This window comes from Nanorana parkeri, unplaced genomic scaffold (genome assembly GCF_000935625.1).
Source record: "Nanorana parkeri isolate BGI_ZX_2015 unplaced genomic scaffold, ASM93562v1 scaffold173, whole genome shotgun sequence".
NCBI lineage: Eukaryota > Metazoa > Chordata > Amphibia > Anura > Dicroglossidae > Nanorana > Nanorana parkeri.
Window position 1 is genome coordinate 1,504,371 of NW_017306441.1, and position 24,618 is coordinate 1,528,988.

Below are 24,618 nucleotides of genomic sequence, written 5' to 3' on the forward strand. Positions count from 1 at the left end.
GGGGGGGGGGGGAGGGGGATAGAGGCTCCAGGGACCAGTCTAAGAGCAAGCCGAGATTGCGGTTCGGTTGAGTAAAACCTCTTCTTTTTTTTTTCTAGCTCCCTAGACAAAACAAGCACTTAACCCTTGAAATGCGGACATAGCTGCACTGCAAGGGTTAAAGGAGAACTGTAGGGTAACCTTTTTTCCCCCCTATAGTTCTCTTTAGGGTCACAAGGGGACTTCCACCCCCCCCATGACCTAGCAATATGCCGCAGCCGGGACTGACCCCGACAATACTGTCGAATCTACCCTGCAGGCTGATTGACAGCAGGCTCTGCCTATCTAGAGGCAGAGTCAGGTATGCCCACCCCCATCCATCCCTCCAGTCAGGAGGGGGGGAATCCCTGCGGGGAGCGGTCACTGACAGTCACTGTTCTCTGCAGGGAGATGATCGGGAAGTGAGCGAGCGACGGTATGTGTTCACTCACCAGTCAAGAGAGGAGGAGTTGTGTCTGAAGCACCATGGAAAAGGGCATAAGGGGGACACTTGTGTCAGTTTCAGTGGGTAATGTTAAAAACTGCAGCTGACGACACCCAGAATGAATATGGACAGAAGACATAACCAGTGTGAAACATAAAATACAGAGCTATGCCAGCCTATAGAGAGTCACATGATTCTACAACCATCAGCAATAAACAGGGACATTATCGGGTCTGCTCATCTTCCTACAGCTCTGCTCCAGTTTACATGAATAATTTATGCTGCAAGCTTGCAGCTGTACAGTGCCAAGAAATACAATATATGAAAAGCAACAAATCACAGGCTGCAAAAGGGATGAATTCAGTGACTGAATATCTAAAGCTCTGAACCTTTACACCTATTTAGAGTAAAGGATGTTGACTCTTTATTCATGCACCCAGAACATTTAAAGTGGACCCGTGCTTTGCCCATTCAGAGCACATCAACAGAGTCACTTTAAAGTGTATGTCTTGCCAAACTTTGATTTTGGATAGAGTGGGGAAGGGTTAGAACTATGGATGCACCGTTACTAGTATTGGTGCCGATACCGAGTATTTGGGTGAGTACTCGTATTCGCCCAAATGCTCCGATACCTTCCCCGATACCGGAACTTCCGATCAGAGGAAGATTTCCTCTGACCGGCAGTACTGTAGGGGAACATGAGCTGGCTTCCCGGGCAATCTGGAAAGCTGGGTGGCGAGTAATGACCTGTCTCCAAAGATCTGAGTGGCCGGGAAGCCGGCTCCTTGATGATTAGCTGGGAAGCCAGTTTCCTGGCCAAGCAACATGGAGCCAGCTTCCCAGCTAATCCTAATTGCCTGTGAAGCCGGTTCCATGCTAGCGGAAGTTTCCTGATTGGCCAGGAAGCGGCTCCATGCTCTCTCGTCACTTGTGGTGATAGAGCATAGAGCCGACTTCCCGGGCCAATCAGGAAGCCGGGCAGCGTTTAATGACTCGCTGCCCGGCTTCCTGATTGGTCGGGAAGCTGGCCAATCAGGAAGCCGGGCGCCGTGTAATGAGGCAGCACCCGGCATTCTGATTGGCCGGGAAGCTGGCTTCATGCTCCCTCGTCATCTCATGACGAGGGAGCATAGAGCCGGCCAATTGGAAAGCAGGGCGTTGCGTCATTACACGGCGCCCGGCTTCCTGATTGGACGGCTCCGGCTGGGTACAGGAGGAAGGCCGCTTTCTGGCTGGAGAGGCCCCGGGGGTGACAGGCTGGACATACCAAGGTAAGAGGTACTTTCTTGTTTATCGGCAAGCTGGGTGGCGAGTCTTTACACGCTGCCCGGCTAATCTGGAAGCCAGGAGGCGAGTCATTACACGCCACCTAGCTTCCTAAATAAGACTTCCGTTACTCGGTAATTGGTATCGGCGAGTACCGAAAAAAATTATCGGTACTAGGTACCAAAATACAGGTATCGGTGCATCCCTATTATATAGATGTTTATATGATCAAGGTACTCTTTACCAGAACCTGTTAGATGGAAATAATAGGCACTGCCAATTGAGGAGTTCTTGAAGGTGCCGGTTCCCTGGTCATCACTGTCTTGTTGCTTATCAATGCTTTTTTTTCTGTCCTCACAAGTTTCATTGAAGGGCTCCTATGCCTTTATTTCAAATGTCGTCATTTTATGCTTATGTTCAGCTCCCAGGTCTATTGAATGCAGGAGTTATTATGTAGTAAGTAGTCAATATTTTGTATCCATTCTGCATAGTATGTAGTCAATGTTGGGTATCAGTTATGCAGCTAATAGAGCTAATGTCATGCTGTTATTTCCTCATCTTACCATTTAAAGGGATTCTGCTACTATTAGGAAAAAAAACAACTAAAAACATGGCCAGCCTGCAAAGAAAAGAATACGTTTCTGTTCTACCACCTATGCCGCCAAACTCATCTGTCTTTTAAAGACAATTGTGCTGAAAAATCTTCTGCTTCCGACATTTCCAGGAACGTCAGATGCTGTTGTCCCTTGCTGTCCTTTGTGGTTTCATCCTCTGACCCCTATGTCACTACAGGACACGGGTGTGATAAAAGGAACCACACAGCACAGCAAGGTATCAGGCATCCGACATACCTGCAAGTGTGCTCAGTGCTGAAGAACCTCCAGCAAACTTATTTAAAGCAACAGAATTGGGTGGCATGAAAAGGTAACCATTTTTGCTTTTCTTTGCTGACCTTTCAGGCTGACCTTGTTTTTAGTCAGGAGTCGCCCTTTTTAAAGCTGATGGGTAGTATCTGTGTTACTGATGACATGTGACAACTGTGGTGATTACTCACAGATGTGCTCAAGTCGTTCTCCATATTCCAACCAGAAGGCAGCGTATGGCGGCCCAGAGCCTTCGTCGTTCCCAATGCCCGCACACAGCGAGAACGCCGCATGCCCCACCTCCCGAGCCTGTCCGCCTCTTTCTGGATCCTACCGCACGCAACGCACAGCCAGCGAGGACATGACCAGTGACGAGGAGAGGATGGTCATCTGTGAGGAGGAAGGAGATGATGACGTTATTGGTGAGTGGCCAGTGACACTGACCACAGCTTGTGACAATATTCATCATTTTCTTGCATTCCCCTTGATCTCTGTTTTTCTCTCCGGCAGATGATGGCTATGGCTGTGCAGATATCGACTTGAAATGTAAGGAACGGGTGACGGATAGTGACAGCGAAGGAGCATCTGGAGATGAAGCAGAAGGCAAGGTATGTTGCACACATGTAGTCCCAAAAGTCTCCCCTTTGGTTACGCCTGGCCGCATAACCCGAAGATCCAGGAACACACAAACAAGATCCTACATTTTTCCCAACACCACCCATCGGTGATTTGGTAGCCTAATTATACACATCCCTGGCCATGCAGAAATAAGTCTTGGCCTTCTACAAGCCTAAAGGCAGTATGTACAAAGAAATGTACATCAGAAGGGCAGCCAGATGCTGCAATCCAATATCTGAATGGTTATTAGGGGTCATAATAGTGGTTGAAATCTCAAATTTAACCCCTTCATGACTGAGGCCCTTTTTTCAATTTTTGCACCCATGTTATACTCCACATTTTAGGCCTGAAAATGATGTAAAACCCCCCAACATTATATATTTTCTGAATGCCAAGACCCTATAGAATAAAATGGTGGTAGTTGAAAATTTTTATGTTGCACAATGTGACAGAAGTAGGCAGTCATTGTCAACCTCCTGAAAAAATGCTAGCTGCCTGGCTTTCTCTGGTTTTAGTGCTTTAAGTCACATCCCCAGAACAAGCATGCAGCTAGTGAAGTCAGAACTCCAGGTTTGCACGTGTTTACTATAATTGACTCAAAATTTTGAAATGAAAGGATTAGCATTGCATCCTATAGAGTTGTTTCAGTTCAGGGTTCCTTTTATAGCAGGGGTAGCCAAACTCCGGCCCTCCAGCTGTGGTGAAACTACAAATCCCATGATGCATATCTCTCCTCGAGTCATGTCTGGCTGTGAGAATCTTGCAATGCCTCATGGGATTTGTAGTTCCACCACAGCTGGAGGGCTGCGGTTTGGCTACCCCTGCTTTATAGCAAGCCTGTGCTTTGTAAATGTATGGCAAAGAAACCGATTTGCTTTGATTCTCTCCCTCCTATCAGCACATACTCTCCTTTCCTTTGCTCCGTTCAGTTTCAGGGTCAAAGATAATACCTGATGCTTCCATGTATAGATTATCAGTCGGCTCACTCCACCTGACAGCACAGCCCCTTGGCCTGTGTAAGCTGCGCCTTTAGCTGAGGCGGCTTCTCCTCTCTGGAGTGGCCAATGAGTAAAGAAAAGATGAGAATGTGCTGGAAAGGACAGCGGGTTAAAATGAATCTATTGCTTTGTACTGTGGTCAATGCACAGGTTCACTTTACGTATGGAATAGGGGTAACATACACTCACCGGACACTTTATTAGGTACACCTTGCTAGTACCGGGTTGTAACCCCTTTTTGCCCTCAGAACTGCCTTCAGTCTTCTTGGCATAGATTCAACAAGGTGATGGAAACATTCTTCAGAGATTTTGGTCCATATTGACATGATAGCATCACGGGCCCAAAGTGTGCCAAGAAAATCTCCCCCACACCATTACACCACCAGCAGCCTGAGCCGTTGATACAAGGCAGGATGGATTCACGCTTTCATGTTGTTTACGCCAAATTCTGACCCGACCATCTGAATGCCGCAGCTGAAATAGAGACTCATCAGACCAGCAATGTTTTTCCAATCTTCGATTGTCCAATTTTGGTGAGCCTGTGTGAATTGTAGCCTCCGTTTCCTGTTAGCGGACAGGAGTGGCACCCGGTGTGGTCTTCTGATGCTGTAGCCCATCTGATTCAAGGTTGGACGTGTTGTGCGTTCAGAGATGGTATTCTGCATACCTCGGATGTAACGAGTGGTTATTTGAGTTACTGTTGACTTTCTATCATCTCGAACCAGTCTGCCCATTAATTGACATCAACAAGGCATTCTCGTCCACACAACTGCCACTCTCTGGATATTTTCTCTTTTTCTGACCATTCTCTGTAAACCCCGAGAGATGGTTGTGTATGATTACCCCAGTAGGTCAATACTCAGACCAGCCCGTCTGGAAACAACAACCATGCCACGTTCAAAGTCACTTAAATCCCCTTTCCTTCCCATTCTGATGCTCGGTTTGAACTTCAGCAAGTCGTCTTCACCACGTCTAGATGCCTAAGTGCACTGAGTTGCTGCCATGTGATTGGCTGATTTAGCAATTTGTGTTACCAAGCAATTGAACAGGTGTACCAAATAAAGTGGCCGGTGAGTGTATATCCGATAGCATTAGCAGTTCACTGAGTCTTGTCCTAATTGCCCGGACTTGCTGTGTAAAAAGTAACATTTGTGATGCAGCCCTCTGTCCCTATGGGTTGTTGGAAACTTGTCTTCACCCTGATGCTTTAATTTTTACCCTGGCTTTCAGTTCCGATTGCTAGAGGAATACTTACACTATTATAGAATCTCTTCCAAAAATCTTTTGCTTTCTCTTTAGGTGGCCCCACAAGGGGTCTTTTCCCCGGTCATCCGTTCCTCCTCGCACTCTGGAAGTTTTCCACTTTCCTCTGAGGACTTTAAATCAGATAGACCTGTGAATGTGGCTCAGTCGCCCAAGCCTAATGACCATCCACAAGCCGCCTTCCCCCGTGGGTACACTCCACTGCCCCCTGCCAAGCCTCCTCCTCGTACTCCTACCCATCATCAAGCTAAGAGACCTTCAGAAGTGCGTTTCACTATGGTGGACCCTGCCACCAGCTTCAAGAGGAAACGCAGTGTGGATGGCGCAGGGCAAAAGATGGCGGGGGATAGCATGCCTTCTGTGAATCAGTATTGTGTTCCTTCAGTCATCTCATCCACTACAGCCCAAACCCTTGTTCTGCCCAGTCTGCCCTCACCACACCTCTCCAGCACAATATATTCCCCATCACTCAAACCCTACGATGGGCAGAGAGGAACCACTGACAGTCGGCCTTATGTCCCTGCAGTAGGAACTGTACTTGTTTCGGGGCCACAAGGATTTGGAGTTTTACCTTCTGGCTTTAGGCAAGCTTCAACTGTGGTTACGAATGTAGTAAAACCAGTTAGCAGCACACCAATTCCTATTGCAAGTAAACCATTACCCGTTACCAGGAGCAGCAGTAGCAGTGAACTTTATGACGGTCGTGTACCCGGTTCCCCGGTTGGCATCGGGGTTGTGTACGCCCACGACAGGAAGCCGGTTCAACAGCTGACATCTCCAGCTTCTCCCCACCCGCAGGGAAAACCCGCCGGAGGGCTCGTAACCAATTTGCTGGTGGGGGCACCTAGCTATGGACAGCCGGCGCCCACTTCTGGAAACGGAGCAGGTCCCGTTACCGCACTGCAGTTCATTACTCAGAATCCTACAGGCAGCGCCAACGGAGCAGTACCTCTGGGCATACTTCAGCCGCAGCAGCTGCTTCCTGCTACAAGCAAACGGGGCAATATAACCCAAGTGCAGTACATCTTGCCCACCATTCCACAACAGCTGCCAGGAGGCATCCACTTCACCCTTCCTTCTGCAAATGCTAAAGTGATCGCCGCCCCTCAAGCTGTTCCAATTGTCCAGCCAGGCCCTGCTGCCAGCCCATCATTGGGCATTGTGTCAGCAGCTGCCAGAGGTAAGACGCTTTATAAACTCTACTTCTTCTTTGTCTTCTTCTCCTTTTGCCTCATTCACTCTTCACTTTTTCCATCTTCTGCTTGTTTCCTCCTTCTTCCCTTCTTATTCCTCTTTATTTTCTTCTTTATCGTTCTCTTTTTTTTTCTTCTGCATTCACTGATATTTTTCATCATTTTCTCCTCCTCTAATAGCCCAGTCGGTGTCTCCTGCCCCTTCTCCTGGGAGCTGCACCCAGCTCCTTTCTGGTCAAGGAATCCTGTCTCCAGGTACTCCGGTTCAGGGCAAGATGCTTGTTCCAGTGACCGCACCGCACCACGTGACTGTGCGGGCAGGCTCTACTACCACACAGCTGCCCCTTATGACGTCCCCCTTCCCTGTTCAAAATGGCGCACAGCCTGCGAACAAGGTGAGTGTTTGGCTTTGTGCTTGTAATATGAATATATATATAATATCTCTCGCTTCCAGGAGTCTTTCTTTTCTCTTGTTATAAAGATAATCACCAGCACCCAAAGGATAAGATAAATCCAAGTGTTCTTTTTATTGAAAGAAGCATGTCACGTGCCTAGTGTAGCCAACGTTTCGGAACCACGCAGGGTCCCTTCATCAGGGCAAAGATATTGACCCTGATCCCATAGTCACTATGTTTGCCCTGATGAAGGGACCCTGCGTGGTTCCGAAACGTTGGCTACACTAGCCACGTGACATGCTTCTTTAAATAAAAAGAACACTTGGATTTTTCTTATCCTTTGAGTGCTGATGATCATCTTTATAACCTTGGATACGCACGGCGCCATCCGTGGAAGTCACTACGAGCACCATCACTATTCGAAACGGTCTTCATTGCCGTATGCTGTGCAGGGGATATTTTTGTTCACCAATTTTTGCTTTTTCTCTTGTTTTTACCCCAATCATTATAGATTTTAATATTGGTGGGAGTCAATTGTAAGATGAACTGGGAAAATATTTTTAGAGAAGGCCTTTAAAGCTGAAAAACACTTGCAGTACAGGGGAAGCTAGACGGGAATGTATGTTTAGTCTAGCTGTAATATTTACCTTAAGGTGGCCATACATTTTACGATTTTCGTTTTGAAATTTTTCGTTTCTGGCTCGACCCCCTCGTTCGATTATACCTAGACTTCCCCATCAAGCACAGTCCAATGTCAATTTCGCAAATCGTTCATTAACTATACTAACCAACCAATTTTTGACAAACAACGGAAATAGTTTCCTTTTGCACATTTGTGCTGTGTTCCTGCAGAGATTTTTGAGGAACGAAAGCCCAATTGATTTTCGTTCGGTCAGAAAAAAATCAAAAAAGAAAATCGGTGATGTACCATCAACTGTTTGATTTTGGTTCGAAAGACCGTCCATGTACGATTTCCAAACCAAAATCGCACAGTGTATGGGCACCTTAAGGCCTTGTTCACACTAAATGCAGAACAGATCTGCTCAGGTTTCTGCACACGCAGTGCAGTGGGTTGTGCCGCGTTTTTGATGCGTTTCGGGCCATTTTGAATAAAAAAATGTTTTTTTAGTTTAACATGGTCTTTCAGTGCGTTCCAGGCATTTGCATGTGTTTTTGATGCGTTTGCATGCGTTCCAGAGCAGGTAAAAAAAGGCTTGCTGCAGATTTTTCACCTGCTGGACCTGCTCTGGAACGGCACGCTGCGATGTGAACTGGAGCAAAAAATACCATTGGAATACATTGGACGCAGTTTTGATCCGGTCTGCAACTGCTCCGCGCTTGGTGTGAACAAGGCCTTATACCTCACTCTGGTAGGCTTGCACCACGCTATGCGACGGATTCCCTGAAGCCCCCTCTTTTTGGCCCTGCGGCCAGTGGTCTCAGACGCCATCTCTTACAATGCAGGACCAGCAGTCCTGCATCTTATGTGAGAATGGCAAGGGCCTTCCTCCACAACCCAGAGGTGAGTGCTGGAAGCCTGCCAGGGAGAGAAATAACTATTGCACCCACCTTATTCCTCTACCCCTAGACCTAATGGTATGTAGGGGGGTACTGCAGGAGGTTTCAACAAAAGTTCCAGAGTTCATACTTGAAGCAAACCTGTGTTTTTAAATCAAGACAAAGCAACAGGTTTGCCATAATCCTCCATCCCTCCCCAGCATAGTTCTCCCAATGGATTCAGTGCCAGGAGCCACAGGAATTATCCGGTACATCCAGGAATGTAATAGCATTAGAGTAACTCCATGTAACAACACTAGGTCAGTCAGCACGGTCACACAGGGAGTTCACTGCCCTATGTATACTATAACTTTTGCAAGTTGTAACTTGCAGCTGGATCTTACTTGGCTCCCACCGGCTGATCAGACCGGCAGGGGGGGGCAAAAGGAACGCAAGTATATGCTGCTAGTAAAGGCTTAGCTAAGTGAACCAGTAGCTTTTTTTCCCCTGTATGGGCCAAGCACAGGTCTAAGCTTACTATAGTCATTAAGCTTACAAGTTAAGCTTACTATAGTCATTACAGTGTAATTGTACAGTAGATTAGGTCTTCCAGCTATGTAGTGCCAGGACTTTTTAAGGTGGGCCCTCGCACTAAAGTTTAGTAAAGCAAAAGGATTTATACAGATATTGTATAATCTGTTTGCAACCTGTATGGCCATCTTAAGTGTGATCTTCAAGTATGCCTGCCATGAGGGTAGGCTTATGTATTTGTTGTTGTTCCATTTACGATCGTCTTATCGCTTTGTCCTTCTCAGATTATACAGATCACTCCAATGCCCATGGTGCAACCGCAGGCTCAAAAGCAGAGTGCCTTAGTGCCCCCGGGCAGTGCAACACTCCAGAGTGCTCTCCCTGTCACCATGACGACCGCAGCGGTTGTGGCAGCAGCGTCTCAGCCACAGAAAGTCATTCTGCCATCATCTACAAGGTAATTTTAAAGGAAACCGCAGTATGTTTTTTTGTTTGCCGAGTCTCATTTTTGGGTTATGATTGCAGTATTGAGTTGACAGTACACGCATACACATGCAGAATCACATGCATGCACGCAATAGGTTGAACTTGATGGACCTGTGTCTTTTATGTAACTGTGTAATTTGTAATGCAAGGGTTACATTTTAAATGCTATGACATAGTTTTGTCATTTGTAAACCCAGTCCCTAAAATCCCATTAAGGGCTCATTCAGACAGGCATACTCATCTGTATGGTGCGCACGCCCGTAAAAAGACCGGATTCCGGAAGGGAAAGGTGCTGCGTGTATTTGCTTGTAGCAACCTGTTCTTCCCTATGGGAGGACACGTCTGCCTGCAATTACACACTGCCACACGCACACCTGAACCTGCACGTTTGTGCGGGTCCGCATTTGGACGCACACCATCTGCGGACACCCAGACCCATAGGGAAGAACAGGCTTCTGCACGCAAATACACGCAGCACCTTTCCCTTCCGGGATCGGGTCTTTTTACGGGCGTTTACGCTCGCCTGAATGTACCCACAAAGTATATTTTATGTTAAGAGACCCTGTCCCAAAAATAAAAAAAATTGCAGGCAAAAGCACTGGACGATCAAGCATTTTAAATGCATTACTTGCCACTGGACATCTTGGTCTATTAATGGAAGTGGGAAAAATAACAGATCTGGCCTGGTCATCAGATGATATAACTGTTACAGGTCCTACTACTACAAAAACTGCAATGCTAATGCTATCCACAGGCTTCATTATACACTATATATAACTTTTCATTTTGCCCATAATTCCACTTTTTTTATTTTATTTATTAACAGACCCTAATAGGAATGTTTGTATACAGCAATATCTAATCTGTATTGTATTCTCCGGACAGGATCACATATGTGCCCTCAGGAGCAGGCAGCGCACTTCCCCTGGTGACCACCAGCTCACACTCCCAGACTGTAACAGCGGGCACTGCCCCTTGTGTCCAGCCTTCACTAGGGACTGGGTCCATGGCACTTGGCTTCACCACCATAAGTCCAAATGGTCAGACCATAGTCCAACCACTACTAGCAGGTAAGAGATACTGACATTGGAACTGCTGTCGGGGAAGGTGCAGTATTTGTTTTTAGGCTTGTTAATGTGTACAGTACCCACAAAATCAGCAGTAACAAGAACCACAGGCGGTGTAGTGCGCCCCCAAAAAGTACACTGGGGGAATTTGTCAAAACTGGAGCAGACAAAATCTGGAGCAACCAATCGGCTTCTCTCTTCAGTTTGCTCAGGTAAGATTTGAGAATGAGGCAGAGAAGCTGCAAATCTGCTCCAGTTTTTATAAATTCACCCCAATGTCTTGGGGGAAATTGGTCATTTCAATGGCTAAATTAAATCTGAAACCGTCAGAAAGCATCACTCCTGCTAAATGCTCTTGAAATCATTAATTCTTTTTACGAGCATCTTGCAAAGTATCTGCTTCAGATTATGAAAAGCTGTAAAGTGGCCTTTAAATAAAATTACACTTGCAGTGAGACCCTCCCACACTGCAATTGTTTTTAATGCTAGTTAAGAGTTGTAGTAGAGGAATAAGGTGCGATACTTGCCTTATTTCCCACTCTGACAGGCTTCCTCCGTGCTGTGCATCCAGTCCCCCCAAAGCATCTTCTCTTAGACGCTCTGCTCGTTGCTCGTACCGTGACAATCATTAAGTACAATGCAGGACCGATATTCCTGCATTGCATGTAAAGATGCTGAGGCCCTCCCAAAACCAGGAGTGTGAGACCCCGTTCACATTGAGCGATTTATCGCGCGGTAATTCCCGCGATATCGCGGCAAATTACCGCGCGATATCGCGCTCCAATGCACTCCAATGGGGCAAAGGGTCCTGCTGTCGCGGGTCGTGTGTCGCTACAGCAGGACCCTTTTTGGAACGGATTTAGCCGCGATTCAAGCTTGCTCAATGCAAGCTTGAACGCGACATCGCGCGGCAAATCTCGCGATGTCGCGCAATATGCAAATCGCGTGACAAACGCGCGATTTGCATATCGCGCAGTGGGAACGGGGCCTCAGAGTGCGGAACAAAATGAGTACAGCCGATTCCATTCCCCCTAAACATAATGAGTATTTACCCTTGCAGCGTTCGGGGCCCCACTGCAAGAAAGGCTATGTTTTTTTTTTTTTGTTCAGCCTGTATTGTGACCTGTAGGGACCTGGGACCTGTATTGTGTAGGATGGTGTGATGCATTGCAGTGCTTACTTTTCTTCTTTCTTTTTTTTTTTTTTAAAGTTAACAAAAACCAATTCATTCAACTTTATGCGCCACAGTTCATTGCGACACGTTGCGGTGACATGTGTTGGGCTGCTTAACAATGTGGACATGCTGCATTTTTATGCAGCGCACATGTATAGTGTAAACAGAGCACATAGAGTGGATATATTTCTATGTATACCTGTGTACAGCCTTTGTTGATCAATGCTTGTGTTAGCGAGCCCTCGCCCCCCTCCCCAGCAGCACCTTTTTTTCCCTGCTGCTCCGTTCTGTACTGGGAGTAAAGAAAAACAATCCTGTGTAAGCTTTGGGTTGCTTCAAGTTTGAGCTTACCCAGGACTGTGGACTCTGTCAGTCCATAGCCTTTGACTGGCCCAAATCAGTGACTGCTTTGGGTCAGTCATTCCCCAATACCCAAAAGTGAGAATTATATTAAAATCTAGTTTAACGTTGACTTGTGTGTGTCTTGTTCTTTAATAATTATTTTTCATTTTCTTTTTTGTGATATTTTTGTTGGTCTTTTTATTACAGGGCAGAGCCACATCCTTGCCCCCGGGCAGGTCACCGTGTCGCCAGCTTCTACACCTCCTGTACCTGCCACCTGCTGCAGCCAAGTCTTAACTGCGATATACCCAACAGTCGGGTCTAGTACACTGACTATGGCGGCTGGTTCTCCAGCTCAGAATTTAGTGTACAGCGTGGCCAGTACAGGTACCGTGTCTGCTGCACCAACCACCATCTTGACCAAAGCCATCAGCACCCCTCTGACAATCAGCGCCCCGCCTGCGTCATCTACAGTGGGCTGTACATCACACGTCACCAGTGTCACTGGTACGCTTTTTAAAAATAATAATATGGTTTTTAGTACCTGTGTAAGCTTTATCGGCATCTAACTGTGTGATAAGAATTCAGAATGCAGCTTCCAGTGTTTTTTTTTAATCTGAACTCCAGGTAGATATAAAAGGTGCCGGTGAATGCATCATTAAAGGTATTTGTTGTACCTGAATTTGCCTTGGTATCTGTCTCTTTCAATCCTATATTTCTGAAGAGCTCAGGCGGAAGAGGGAGAATTAGCTCAAAGCGTTTATCAATTGTGCTGCAGTGCTCAAGAAGAAGCATGGTGATAGGATAGGAAAGAGCGGAAAGATGATCTCATCGATCTGCCGCTGCTTGCTCACTGTCCAGTCACAGGCTGGGTGATGGTGTATGAGTTACATGGGGTTTTCTTTGTTACAGCTAACATTATTAAAGCTGAAATATAATCTGCTTATATCATGCCTTCTCTGGTTCCTCCTGCCTCATCAACATTCGGAGGACATTTTTAAACACAACCTTTCCATTTTGCATTACATACAGTATTTTAGACCCAAAGATGTCATCACGGGGTCTCTGTGCTTCCCTACACAGTGCAGGCAGATCATGGCTGGTGGGAGGGGCCGGCAGGGTGCTCTGCATAGCTTCCGGATAACATCAAAGGCTCCCTGTCTTTAGCTGGCCATACACCTATAGATTATCTGCAGGTTTTCTATGGTCAGATGGAAAAAGTGCAACAGATTCCTCCATCTACGCTAAACTCCCACTGGCCCAAGCTTCAGTATGTTGTTAGTGGGCCCCGCTGGCTCTCAAAATACCAGAACAATGCCTGCATCCAATCGGATTGTTCAGGTATTTTGAGAGCCAGCAGGGCCGACTAGCAAGATACTGGAGCTTGGCCCAGCGGGAGATTACTCCATCCACACAGTTTAGCGCAGATGGAGGAGGAATCTGTTCCACTTTTTCCATCTGACCATAGAAAACCTGCAGATAATCTAAAGGTGTATGGCCGGCTCTAGTACTCCTCAAGAGCCCTCATCCCTGATGCAAGCAGTGGGCTGGCTCTTGGGAGGAGTTATGCAAATATCAAAATGCCTTGATGGGTGGATGACGGCCTGGAGGAGCGGGTGTTCCTAGGCAGGCTGTATTTGCATGCAGACTGCCCACATGTGAGCTTTCATGATTGATGGAACTGAAATCTAGTGAATGAAAGTGGCAAACCAGGGGCAGTCAGACAGGGGAGGAAAGAGCTAGATAATGCTAGATGTCCTCCAGCCAGGAAATGCGGACTTCTGCAGCTTCTAATTTACACTGAGAAGTTCATTGTGTGCAGCGAGATCAGGGCAAGTGATTTCAGGAGAGGAGGCGGTAAGATAGGAGTTCAGCTTTAATCAAACAGAATTCCACCCCATTTCCTGGCTATGATATACCTGAGGTGGTCTGAATCTGGAAAAAACCTCCCTTAATTCCACAGGCACCCCCCAGCCCCCCTGTTTTATTCTTTGTACCATCTGGTAGAATGAGGTAGTGAAGCTGGTGGCACAGACAGGTCATCACTTCCACCCTGAGAAGTGAAGGGGTGGAATGTGCAAAGTGGTGAATTCAGTTGCTTGTTGTTTCCTTTGTTTTGCATCGTTTAGTAGAACTTGTCCTCATGCAGCATTTCATGTTTTGCAGCCTCTTCCGTTACCTTCAGTTTGGTGACCCCCAAACCTCAGAGGAACCTTTCAAAGCCTCCTCAGAAAGTGAAGGCAACCATCGCCAGTATCCCCGTGGGGTCATACGAGGCAACATCGCCCTCACCATGTGCGCGGAATTCTTCCCGCTCTGCGCCGCTGCCACCTTGTGAAGAGACGCCTGAACCAAAGTAAGGAGGTTGCAATCTTATGTAGGGGAATGGGGCCAGTTTCATGCTCATAATCAGCCATTTTGCTAGCTCGGCTTATGTTCCCTTGATTCCAGTCCCTATGCTGCCTTATACAGTGGGTCTTGGATATACCCAACACTGAGATCTACAATCATATTTCCTGACTGTGTTCCCGTCCACTGTTCCTCCTGTTACTTCATCATAATGAATAAAGAAATTCCAGCAGGTGGGACCTCCTCAGCAGGTGTACAGACCCAGGTCCTCAGTACAGAAATCTCTCTTGGAGTCCCCAAAAGATGTAAAAATGATCAACTGGACTTCAGGAGCTCTTTCTGGTGGTCTGGTTGGCTCAAAGTAGTATTAAGGTCTGGGCATTTTTTACCTTAATGCATTCTCTGCATTAGGGTAAAAACGGCCCAGTACTTTTTTTTCGTCCCCCCTACACTTACCTGTCAGCAACACTCGTCCCTGCCGCCGGTTCTGAAGGGATCCTCCGTTCCCCAAACTTCCTGGTTGCAGGGAGAGGATGCTGATGGCAAAGGAGCCATAGGCTCCTTCTGCCATCAATCAAACTGTTGGGCGGAGAGGAGGGGCTTGGCCTGCCACAGGGCTGTGTGTGTCTATGGACAGCCACTGCGGGCACGGGTGCCTCCATTAGCCGACGGAGGTTCCCGTGAAGGGGGCAGGGGGAAGATTGCTGCGGGGACCCACTAGAAAACGAGGAATTAAACACTTTTAAAGAAAAATGGCAACAGCCTCATTTAAAGGTGTGTTTCCTTGTAGGAAATATTTTTAAAAAAAGGAGGCTTTAATATCGCTTTAATGGTCCAGGCAGCCTGCAACTCCATCTCTCTGGGTGCCCCCCAAACATCTGTGCATCTCCTGACCGAGAAGCTGTGCAGAACATTAGGGAAAGCATATGGAGGTGCAAGCCCAACTTTGGTGAAATGTACATGCTATGCTTACTGCGAATACCTCAACCCAACCTTCATCAGTGGACATGCCCTTTAAAAGGGCCTGAACCTATCTGTGCCCCAAAAAGGTGTGCAGGCGGCAAAGAACTAGCCACCAGTAACCTTCTTGATGTTTCTTATAAGAGAGCAAATCTATCCCTATGAAGTTCAGGTCCACTTAAAATGTTCCGACTCGATTAGTCCAATCGGAAGCCCACGTATATTAGGTAATGGTACAATTCTGTATATTTGTATTTTGGTGGTTCTGTTATGTCTTCAAGAGCTTTGTGTTGTTGGTTAATTTTCTGCATCTTTTTATGCTGCCTTGCCTTTTTCCGGTGGGCATTTCCTGCCCAAGACCTTTGGCAGAGCTGCACGAAGAATGACAGAAAACCAATTGTATAGCAGGTGATCCTTGCCGCTGTAGTTATGGCAAAGTTGAAAAAAAAAAAATGTTTTAGCATTTTGTAAAATTTAGCTCTGTGTTTTTAAAGAGACACTGTCACCTTCCCCAGGGGCAGGTTTATGACATCCTGGGCTCACAGGAAGTGGGGGTGGATGATGATGGGTATTATGCGGTCCAGTTTTCCCCATCTACAAAACTGAGAAGAAAAGAAAATTGTTGGCCGGAGTTGGAGTTACATTTTAAGGATGCGGCGTGTTTGACTATAAAGGTTCACTCTGTCACTTTCTTTGCATTAGGTACACAACAGAACCTCGAGGGGCATCCATAAGCCGGGACCCCGTCACCGAAACATCATCTAGTGCTTATGCTGCCGCTCCGCCTCGGGATTTGGCTCCGGGAAAGCCTAGGCTGACAGCCGCAGATGAGCGCTCGTCACGAGACATGTGGGCGAAGAACGCAACTGAGGACAAAGCGGTTGGATCCCCGTTACACAGCGGAGTTGTCGGGCTGTCTGACATCAAAAGGGAGCCGCCATCTCCCACCATCAAGAAGGAATCTGTGGTAACTAGCGACGTCAAGTGAATTCTATTTCTACACAGTGACTCAAGCTCGCCCACTCATGCCTTGGCTATATTCAGCCGAATGTATGAAAATGTCGGGTTTTGCAACAATTAGTCAGTTAACTCGTGTCAGTTTAGGAAATCCACATCCAGGATTCCTCCATGATAGGTAGTAAATATGCTTCCTTTTCTCTGAACGCTCATCGGGCATCATGGTAGACCTCTGGGGTATAAGCCCTGGCCCATGGCAGACCTCTGGATCTTAGTCTTACCATTGAAGGGCTCAAATGCGAGTTCATATATGTGTTACACTATTGTCATTTCTATTATTTTTTTCCATGTCTCATGCAGAATATTTGGCTTTTCACTGTAGAAACATTTTATACAGGAACCACACATGCACAGGGGACATATTGGTGTAGGCTAGGTAAGGTACCCCTATGGAGTTTGGGATGAAACCAAACCATTAGCAAGGGAGAACGTAGAAATGCCAGTGCTCATATCCAGATTGGAGATGCAAGGTTAGATTTTAGTGTCTGTAAATTTAGATCAAAGTGGCAACATGGCTTATGCTGTGTGCAGCTAGTGCAGTGGTTCGCAACCTGTGTAACCTCAGGACCCACATTTGTCTTTGGTCATTAGCGATCCAAAGTCGCACTGCAATGGAATGCATAGCATTGCGGTACAACAGGTTCCGGAATGGCCGATCGAACTGTGGTTGGGAGTGCTTTGTGGTGCCATTCAAATGAATGGCAAAGCAACGCACCTCCTGCATCAGAATGCACAGTAGGTGCAATTGCATGGTAGAGTGTGTTAATCACACAGGACTGTATGATTTAATGCACTGTACTGATGTGAACGGACCCTCAAAAACACTGACATACACAATCCCAAAAAAATGTGAAATGTTTTCTTTTTACATTTTTTTTTTTTAAGATCCACCCAGTCTCCCTACCTTACGAGACCTGGAGTAGATCCTCAGCCTGGGGTTCAGTGTGGGCTGCTGTACCGTGACGAAGCTCCATCTATTTGTGCATTGCTTGTACAGCTCCCTTGCACTCCCTGTAGAGGTGCCAAGAGCCAGAATGTGACGTCACTCCGGTCCAGGCACCTCTACAGGGCATGTGAGGGGGCTGTAAGCAATGCACGGATATATGGAGCTCCCTCGCAGCCATACCCCAAGCCTACCTCACCTCCAGCTGACTCTCTGCGCCGGGAACACATTTTGAATGGCTGCTCGGCAAAAGAACTGACAGTACTGCACTAGGGGGTGACTGAGGAGCCTCTCGCCTTGCGCAGTGGAAGGCACGTGGTGACACACTGAACACTGGGTTGGGACCCACTTTTGGGTTGCGACCCACCAGTTGAGAGCCACGGCCTTGAGCAAAACTGAACGGACTTTAAAAGTTCTGCACTTCTACCATGGGTGGCATGTAGTCTCCATGAGATGCCCATAGGTCCTTCATATATTTTCTAGTGTGTCCAGGATGTGACGTTTTGCCACTTTAGCTCTAAAGTTGGACCACTCGGTCTCTATACATCACCTCCTAATTGGTTCCTCAGCATGATGTATAGCTCCACAGACTAATAATGAGGTGTGGAAGGGAGGATTAGACAGTCCAGAGCTCTTCCTGCATTTTTGAGTTCCCTGGATTTTTTTGGCACTCTCTGTAGGGACTTGTGGTTAACTCTAGGTTTGTATTTAACCTCTCCTAGAAGATCATCATCAGTGGCAATTAAATCTTTGTTTCTCCTGTCTTTTTACATAGTATTCAACAGACTGGAAGGGCACAGTCCCAGAGAGCCGCTCGGATCCTACACCCGCTCCACCGCCACCATCTTCTCCTGTGGCACCACCCGCATCCAGCAGTATCGGCGGCTCTCCAGGAGAGGCCAGCAGGTCATCAGGAGGACCACTGCCTGAAGCTCCTGAAAGAAAGGACGGACCAGTGAAAAAACCCAAACTGAGACCGCCACCCTTGAAGAAGACATTTGATTCTGTTGACAAGTGAGTCCTTTCTGGCTCTTGGTGTGTAGGTGATGCTCCTTCTCTGGGTGGCAGATTCTGTGTCCTACAACTTGTCCAAGGGTCTGATCCTTCCTTGCCAATGTTACCAAGAGTCTCCAGTGCGGTCATCTTTTCCTCACGCCTTTTGGATGACCTCACACTTGTCCTAAGCTACTGACATCTCTTTCTGTTCCACCAGCAGGGTCTTGTCTGACGTGGACTTTGAAGAACGATTTGCAGAGCTCCCGGAGTTCAAGCCGGAGGAGGTGCTGCCCTCGCCCACCCTTCAATCTCTTGCCACCTCTCCTCGGGCGATTCTGGGCTCCTACCGTAAGAAGCGCAAAAATTCTACAGGTACGTGCCTATACTTAATTCAGTGAGAGCAAATCAGCCACAAACCACATTCTTTAAATGTTACCTCATCCTCTTCAAATTGGGAAAAAGGGCTTCAGGTTTTCTTGGTACAATAGAGCAAACATTCTGTTTCTGGACGCACCTCAGTGTTGGGGAGTAGGAGAGGAATACCTTTGGCGTGTATCATCACCAGAGTCCCCAAGAGGGGGCTGACCCTTTTAAGACTTTCAAACTGAAAGCTAAAGATGGGGAACCCTGTTCATAAAAAGAGTGAAATCAGTGAATTACCTTCAACTTAGGAAGAGAGTGATTTACAGATCTCAGCTCATTGGTTCAAAAAGCTGAGGGCTGCATAACGTCTGAGCCTGGCTCTGAAAGCAGCCCTTCTGAGATGGACTGGGGGCTAGGGCAAGTGCTGCCTTAGATACCTGTTCCTTTATGTAAGCACCTATGGAGGCATCTCCCTATCAGCCAGTCTGCCTTTTTATTATTATACAGGATTTATATAGCGCCAACAGTTTGCGCAGCGCTTTACAATATAAGGAAGACATTACAATCACAATACAATTCAAGACAAGATGGTAAGGAGGGCCCCGCCCCTGAGGGCTTACAATCTAAAAGTTTACTGTTGAGGGCTCAGAACCCACACAGCTCTTAGCTCTGGATGATGATCTGAGGCCTACACATCACTGACCTGCCCATTCTCTGTGGGAAGAACTTGACTCTTTCATGGAAACCTTGTTATATGAAAAGATGGGGCAGCCCAGTGGCTGAGTGGTTAGCACTTATGCCTTGCACCACTGGGGTCCGTGGTTTTCTAATGCACTTCTGCATGGAGTTTGCATGTTTTCCCTGTGCTTGCGTGGGTTTCCTCCCGGTGCTCTGATTTCCTCCCACACTCCGAAGACATGCTGGAAGGTTAATTGGCTCCTGTCTAAACTGGCCCTGTATGTGCATGTGAGATGGGAACTGTAGAATGTGCTCTGCTTTGGGGTGCCTTAAATTACTGAAGAACAACCAAATCTTAATTAAGCGTTTATTCTACAAATAGGGAGATACGTGCATTCTAATTACTATTAAGGTAAATGGAGAGGGTCAGTAGGGATAGGAATTGAGGTTAGGATCCTTCAGCTAGCATCCTCATCTTTCCCTCCCTCTCTCTCTCTCTCTCTTTCCCTCCCTCTCTCTTGCCCTCCCTCTCTCTCTTTCTCTCTCTCTCTCTCTCGCTCTCTCTCGCTCTCTCTCTCTCTCGCTCTCGCTCTCTCTCTCGCTCTCGCTCTCTCTCTCGCTCTCGCTCTCTCTCTCGCTCTCGCTCTCTCTCTCGCTCTCGCTCTCTCTCTCGCTCTCGCTCTCTCTCTCGCTCTCGCTCTCTCTCTCGCTCTCGCTCTCTCTCTCGCTCTCGCTCTCTCTCTCGCTCTCGCTCTCTCTCTCGCTCTCGCTCTCTCTCTCGCTCTCGCTCTCTCTCTCGCTCTCGCTCTCTCTCTCGCTCTCGCTCTCTCTCTCGCTCTCGCTCTCTCTCTCGCTCTCGCTCTCTCTCTCGCTCTCGCTCTCTCTCTCGCTCTCGCTCTCTCTCTCGCTCTCGCTCTCTCTCTCGCTCTCGCTCTCTCTCTCGCTCTCGCTCTCTCTCTCGCTCTCGCTCTCTCTCTCGCTCTCGCTCTCTCTCTCGCTCTCGCTCTCTCTCTCGCTCTCGCTCTCTCTCTCGCTCTCGCTCTCTCTCTCGCTCTCGCTCTCTCTCTCGCTCTCGCTCTCTCTCTCGCTCTCGCTCTCTCTCTCGCTCTCGCTCTCTCTCTCGCTCTCGCTCTCTCTCTCGCTCTCGCTCTCTCTCTCGCTCTCGCTCTCTCTCTCGCTCTCGCTCTCTCTCTCGCTCTCGCTCTCTCTCTCGCTCTCGCTCTCTCTCTCGCTCTCGCTCTCTCTCTCGCTCTCGCTCTCTCTCTCGCTCTCGCTCTCTCTCTCGCTCTCGCTCTCTCTCTCGCTCTCGCTCTCTCTCTCGCTCTCGCTCTCTCTCTCGCTCTCGCTCTCTCTCTCGCTCTCGCTCTCTCTCTCGCTCTCGCTCTCTCTCTCGCTCTCGCTCTCTCTCTCGCTCTCGCTCTCTCTCTCGCTCTCGCTCTCTCTCTCGCTCTCGCTCTCTCTCTCGCTCTCGCTCTCTCTCTCGCTCTCGCTCTCTCTCTCGCTCTCGCTCTCTCTCTCGCTCTCGCTCTCTCTCTCGCTCTCGCTCTCTCTCTCGCTCTCGCTCTCTCTCTCGCTCTCGCTCTCTCTCTCGCTCTCGCTCTCTCTCTCGCTCTCGCTCTCTCTCTCGCTCTCGCTCTCTCTCTCGCTCTCGCTCTCTCTCTCGCTCTCGCTCTCTCTCTCGCTCTCGCTCTCTCTCTCGCTCTCGCTCTCTCTCTCGCTCTCGCTCTCTCTCTCGCTCTCGCTCTCTCTCTCGCTCTCTCTCTCTTTCCCTCCCTCTCTCGCTCTCTTTTCCTCCCTCTCTCTTTCCCTCGCTCTCTCTCTCTTTCCCTCCCTCTCTCTCTCTTTCCCTCTTTCCCTCCCTCTCTTTCTCTCTCTTTCCCTCCCTCTCTCTCTCTCTCTTTCCCTCCCTCTCTTTCTCTCTCTTTCCAATTCACACATGCTATGGCCTTTTCTCTGTGCTCAGAACACTCCTCTCCAGCAGGTCTCAGCGAATCGCATTCCTGATTGTAGAGTCCAGTCTTGTCCAGGAGGTCACAAAGGTCCCCATTGTTCCTGCTTGGGTGCTAGGTTTGTGCATTGTTCACATAGGAAGAAGGTTCCATTTAATGTGTCAGCAATGCAGCATACATGCTGGGATAGAGGCAAACACAGGTGTGGGCAGTAAATACCAGCAGGGGGATCTCAGGCAGATCTTCCCTTCTCCAAACGTTCTGTGTTATTTAATGGCCTCATCACAAAGTCCCAAGATGATTGATCCCTCAGGAGGCAGGGCACACCGTTGCATCAAAGCTGTAACATAGATGCCAATTTTATCGGCTCCAACTGGGACCTTTTAGATTGTACGCTCTTTGAGGGCAGGGACTGATGTGTGTGAAGTGCTGTGTACACTGATGCCTAAAATAAAGATTTGGATTTGTCCAGCGTTTCATTGTGCCGCAATGTTTGTTATGTAAAGAATAGAGGTAACGTCACTGTTTTGTTCCGTCTCCGTCAGATTTAGACTCTTCTACAGAGGATCCCATATCTCCGAAGAGGAAAATGAGGAGACGCTCCAGCTGCAGCTCCGAGCCCAACACCCCAAAGAGCGCCAAGTGTGAAGGAGACATCTTTACCTTTGATCGGACAGGTACGACTCCCTTCTGTTCCTCAGGCTGTCCGCTATCTGGGTGGCCGTTCTACCTTGTTCTCCATTATGGTTTCACAGATTGTAACCCGTGTATCATCTTTCCTCCCACAGGCAGCGAGGCAGAAGACATGCTGGCAGAGCTGGAGTATGAGAAGGTCCCATACTCGTCCTTACGTCGGACTTTGGATCAGCGGCGGGCTCTGGTCATGCAGCTTTTCCAGGAGCATGGCTTCTTCCCATCTTGTAAGTGCACATGTATGGGAAGGCAGCCTAGTTCTGCTAATCAATAGCAGTAGCTTTATTAAAGTGCGCCTTGAGCAAAATGTATTTTTTTTTTTATAGGTTTTGGATAGAGTCAGGAAAGGTTAGAAGTAGGGATGCACCGATACCCATACTAGTATTGGTGCCGATGCCAAGTATTTGGGCAAGTACTCGTACTCGCACATATGCTCCGATGCCTTGCCCGATACTTCCTGTATCAGGAAGTCAGGCAGCACGTCATTACACGCTGCCCGGCTTCCACTCCCTCATCACCTCATGATGAGGAAGCATGGAGTCGGCTTCCCGGCCAATCAGGGAGCCGGGTGCCGCATCATTACACGGTTCCAGGCTTCCTGATTGGACAGAAAGCCGGCTCCATGCTTTCTCGTCACCTAGTGCTAATCGGGAAGCCGGGTGGCGAGTCATTACATGCCCCCTGGCTTCCTGAATGGGACTTCCGGTACTCTGTATTCGGTATCGGCAAGTACCGGAAAAAAAAAATATCGGTACTCGATTAGTTAGAACTGTGCCCCATTAACCTTCATTCCCATTCCGAAAACACCACACGCAGGGAGAGAAAGTCTCTAGCCAAATTAGGCAAAAATCACTATATGTCATCACTGGAACATTCTGGATAACTGGTGTCCCCGTTGGAAGATTTTCCCTTCTCTCCTGTTCTGGGGACATTGTTGAATTTCTGTACTTGTAGGAAATGTTCTTAGCCTGCAAAAAGAAAACTAATGCAGCCACCACAGCTAAGGACTGGTAAGCTGCAGGATTCGGCTTTGTTGTTCTTGGGTTTAGATATCCTTTAAAGGGACCTTTTACCCCCTTTTCACTAAAAATGACCTCAGTATGCAGCTCTGCATGGTAATAGGAAATCATTTTACATTCTTTTAGTTAAACATGTTTTTCTTTTACTTACAATTATTGTTTTTTCACTTCCTGGTCCTATTGGGCATTAGTGATGTCATGTGCCCAAGTGTTGCATCCTGGAAAGGTTACATCAGCAGAGCATTGCTGGGAAATCTCACCTGTAATCTCACAAGATCTCCGGGAAAGGCATTTTCCTCCCCTGAGATGATGTGCATGGTCACATGTCCTGGTCACATGTCCTAGTCACATGTGCCAGAGTTCCAGGAAGTAAAGGGAGATGGATTAATCAGCCCTTAGTAAAAATTGCCGCTGTGAAAAGAATGGAGAGGGAAAGAATACAAAGCCGGCAATGATCTAGAAGTATGTGTTTGTAGATTGTCATTACTAAACATTTCTGGAGGTGCCTTTGTTGTCCTCTCAATGATGGGGGTAAATAAAGTATATCCTGACCAATCATATTTTAAAGGAATTTACTATAAAAAAAATCATATAATCTAACACATAAAAGTTCTTAACTATTTTGTGCAGATTAGTGATCTGAAATCCCAGGTCAATCCATTTTAGGTTCCATGTTGTAGCACTTTAAATGTGACCCCATGCAGGGGGGTGAATACTTATGCAGTCGTATGATTTGTATTGCACATATGTTGATTCTTAGTATAGTACATTTGTATCTGAGTGACAAATCCAGGAAACCATTTCCAAGGCTTTGATAGGTATCTGATGTACATGTTACAGGCTGACTCTTCCTTTTGTGCTCCCTTCTTTTTAGCCCAGGCCACCGCCGCCTTCCAGTCTCGCTACTCGGACATCTTTCCCACAAAGGTTTGTCTCCAGCTGAAAATCCGGGAGGTGCGACAGAAGATCATGCAGGCCGCCACGCCGACAGAACTTCACTCTTTCACCGAGCACTCTTCCCCCAGCACCTCCGACACCTCAGCACCTTCCGAAATGCAGCCCCCCCAGGATCACACGCTGCGGCCCGGCGAGCCCCCCGACGCAGCTTGGGAGTCAGGCCAGGAACCTCCTGACCCCTCCGGTGCCAGATGAGTGGAGAAAGTCGGGGAGCCCCCTTTTTGTGCATAGGCACCCAGTGAACTCCTGAGGGCGGAGGGACAACCTCAATCGAGGAATACCCAGGGGCCGACAATGGATCACTTACTCCCCTACCTGCAACCAGACTTTTGCCCCTCTTGCACAGACAATCCACCCATTCCTTGGCAGAATGTACTCTGGATGGGCAGCGCCGCCACCCCCTTGTGGGCAGAGACGTCCAGATGTTGGCAGTGTGATAGTAATCCACACTGGATTAAACACTGCAGTTCTGGGGTCTGGCTGCAAGTAGAAATGGCTCATGGACTTTTTTTTTTTTTTTTTTTTTTTAAAAACGGGG

At 47.8% G+C, this 24,618-nt stretch overlaps 1 protein-coding gene across 1 annotated transcript in view; it reads left to right on the top strand.

Moving 5' to 3' along the window:
• CIC (capicua transcriptional repressor) overlaps nucleotides 1-24,618 on the top strand; it is a 131,750-nt gene extending 107,132 nt beyond the window's left edge. The window contains exons 9-22 of the mRNA XM_018554784.1: nucleotides 2,786-3,014; nucleotides 3,103-3,200; nucleotides 5,508-6,651; nucleotides 6,845-7,059; nucleotides 9,372-9,544; nucleotides 10,459-10,643; nucleotides 12,364-12,663; nucleotides 14,323-14,512; nucleotides 16,168-16,432; nucleotides 18,201-18,439; nucleotides 18,639-18,793; nucleotides 21,957-22,088; nucleotides 22,200-22,331; nucleotides 23,998-24,618. Coding sequence (XP_018410286.1) covers nucleotides 2,786-3,014; nucleotides 3,103-3,200; nucleotides 5,508-6,651; nucleotides 6,845-7,059; nucleotides 9,372-9,544; nucleotides 10,459-10,643; nucleotides 12,364-12,663; nucleotides 14,323-14,512; nucleotides 16,168-16,432; nucleotides 18,201-18,439; nucleotides 18,639-18,793; nucleotides 21,957-22,088; nucleotides 22,200-22,331; nucleotides 23,998-24,275 — 3,735 coding nt within the window. The 3' untranslated portion in view covers nucleotides 24,276-24,618. The remainder of the gene's footprint in view (nucleotides 1-2,785; nucleotides 3,015-3,102; nucleotides 3,201-5,507; nucleotides 6,652-6,844; nucleotides 7,060-9,371; nucleotides 9,545-10,458; nucleotides 10,644-12,363; nucleotides 12,664-14,322; nucleotides 14,513-16,167; nucleotides 16,433-18,200; nucleotides 18,440-18,638; nucleotides 18,794-21,956; nucleotides 22,089-22,199; nucleotides 22,332-23,997) is intronic.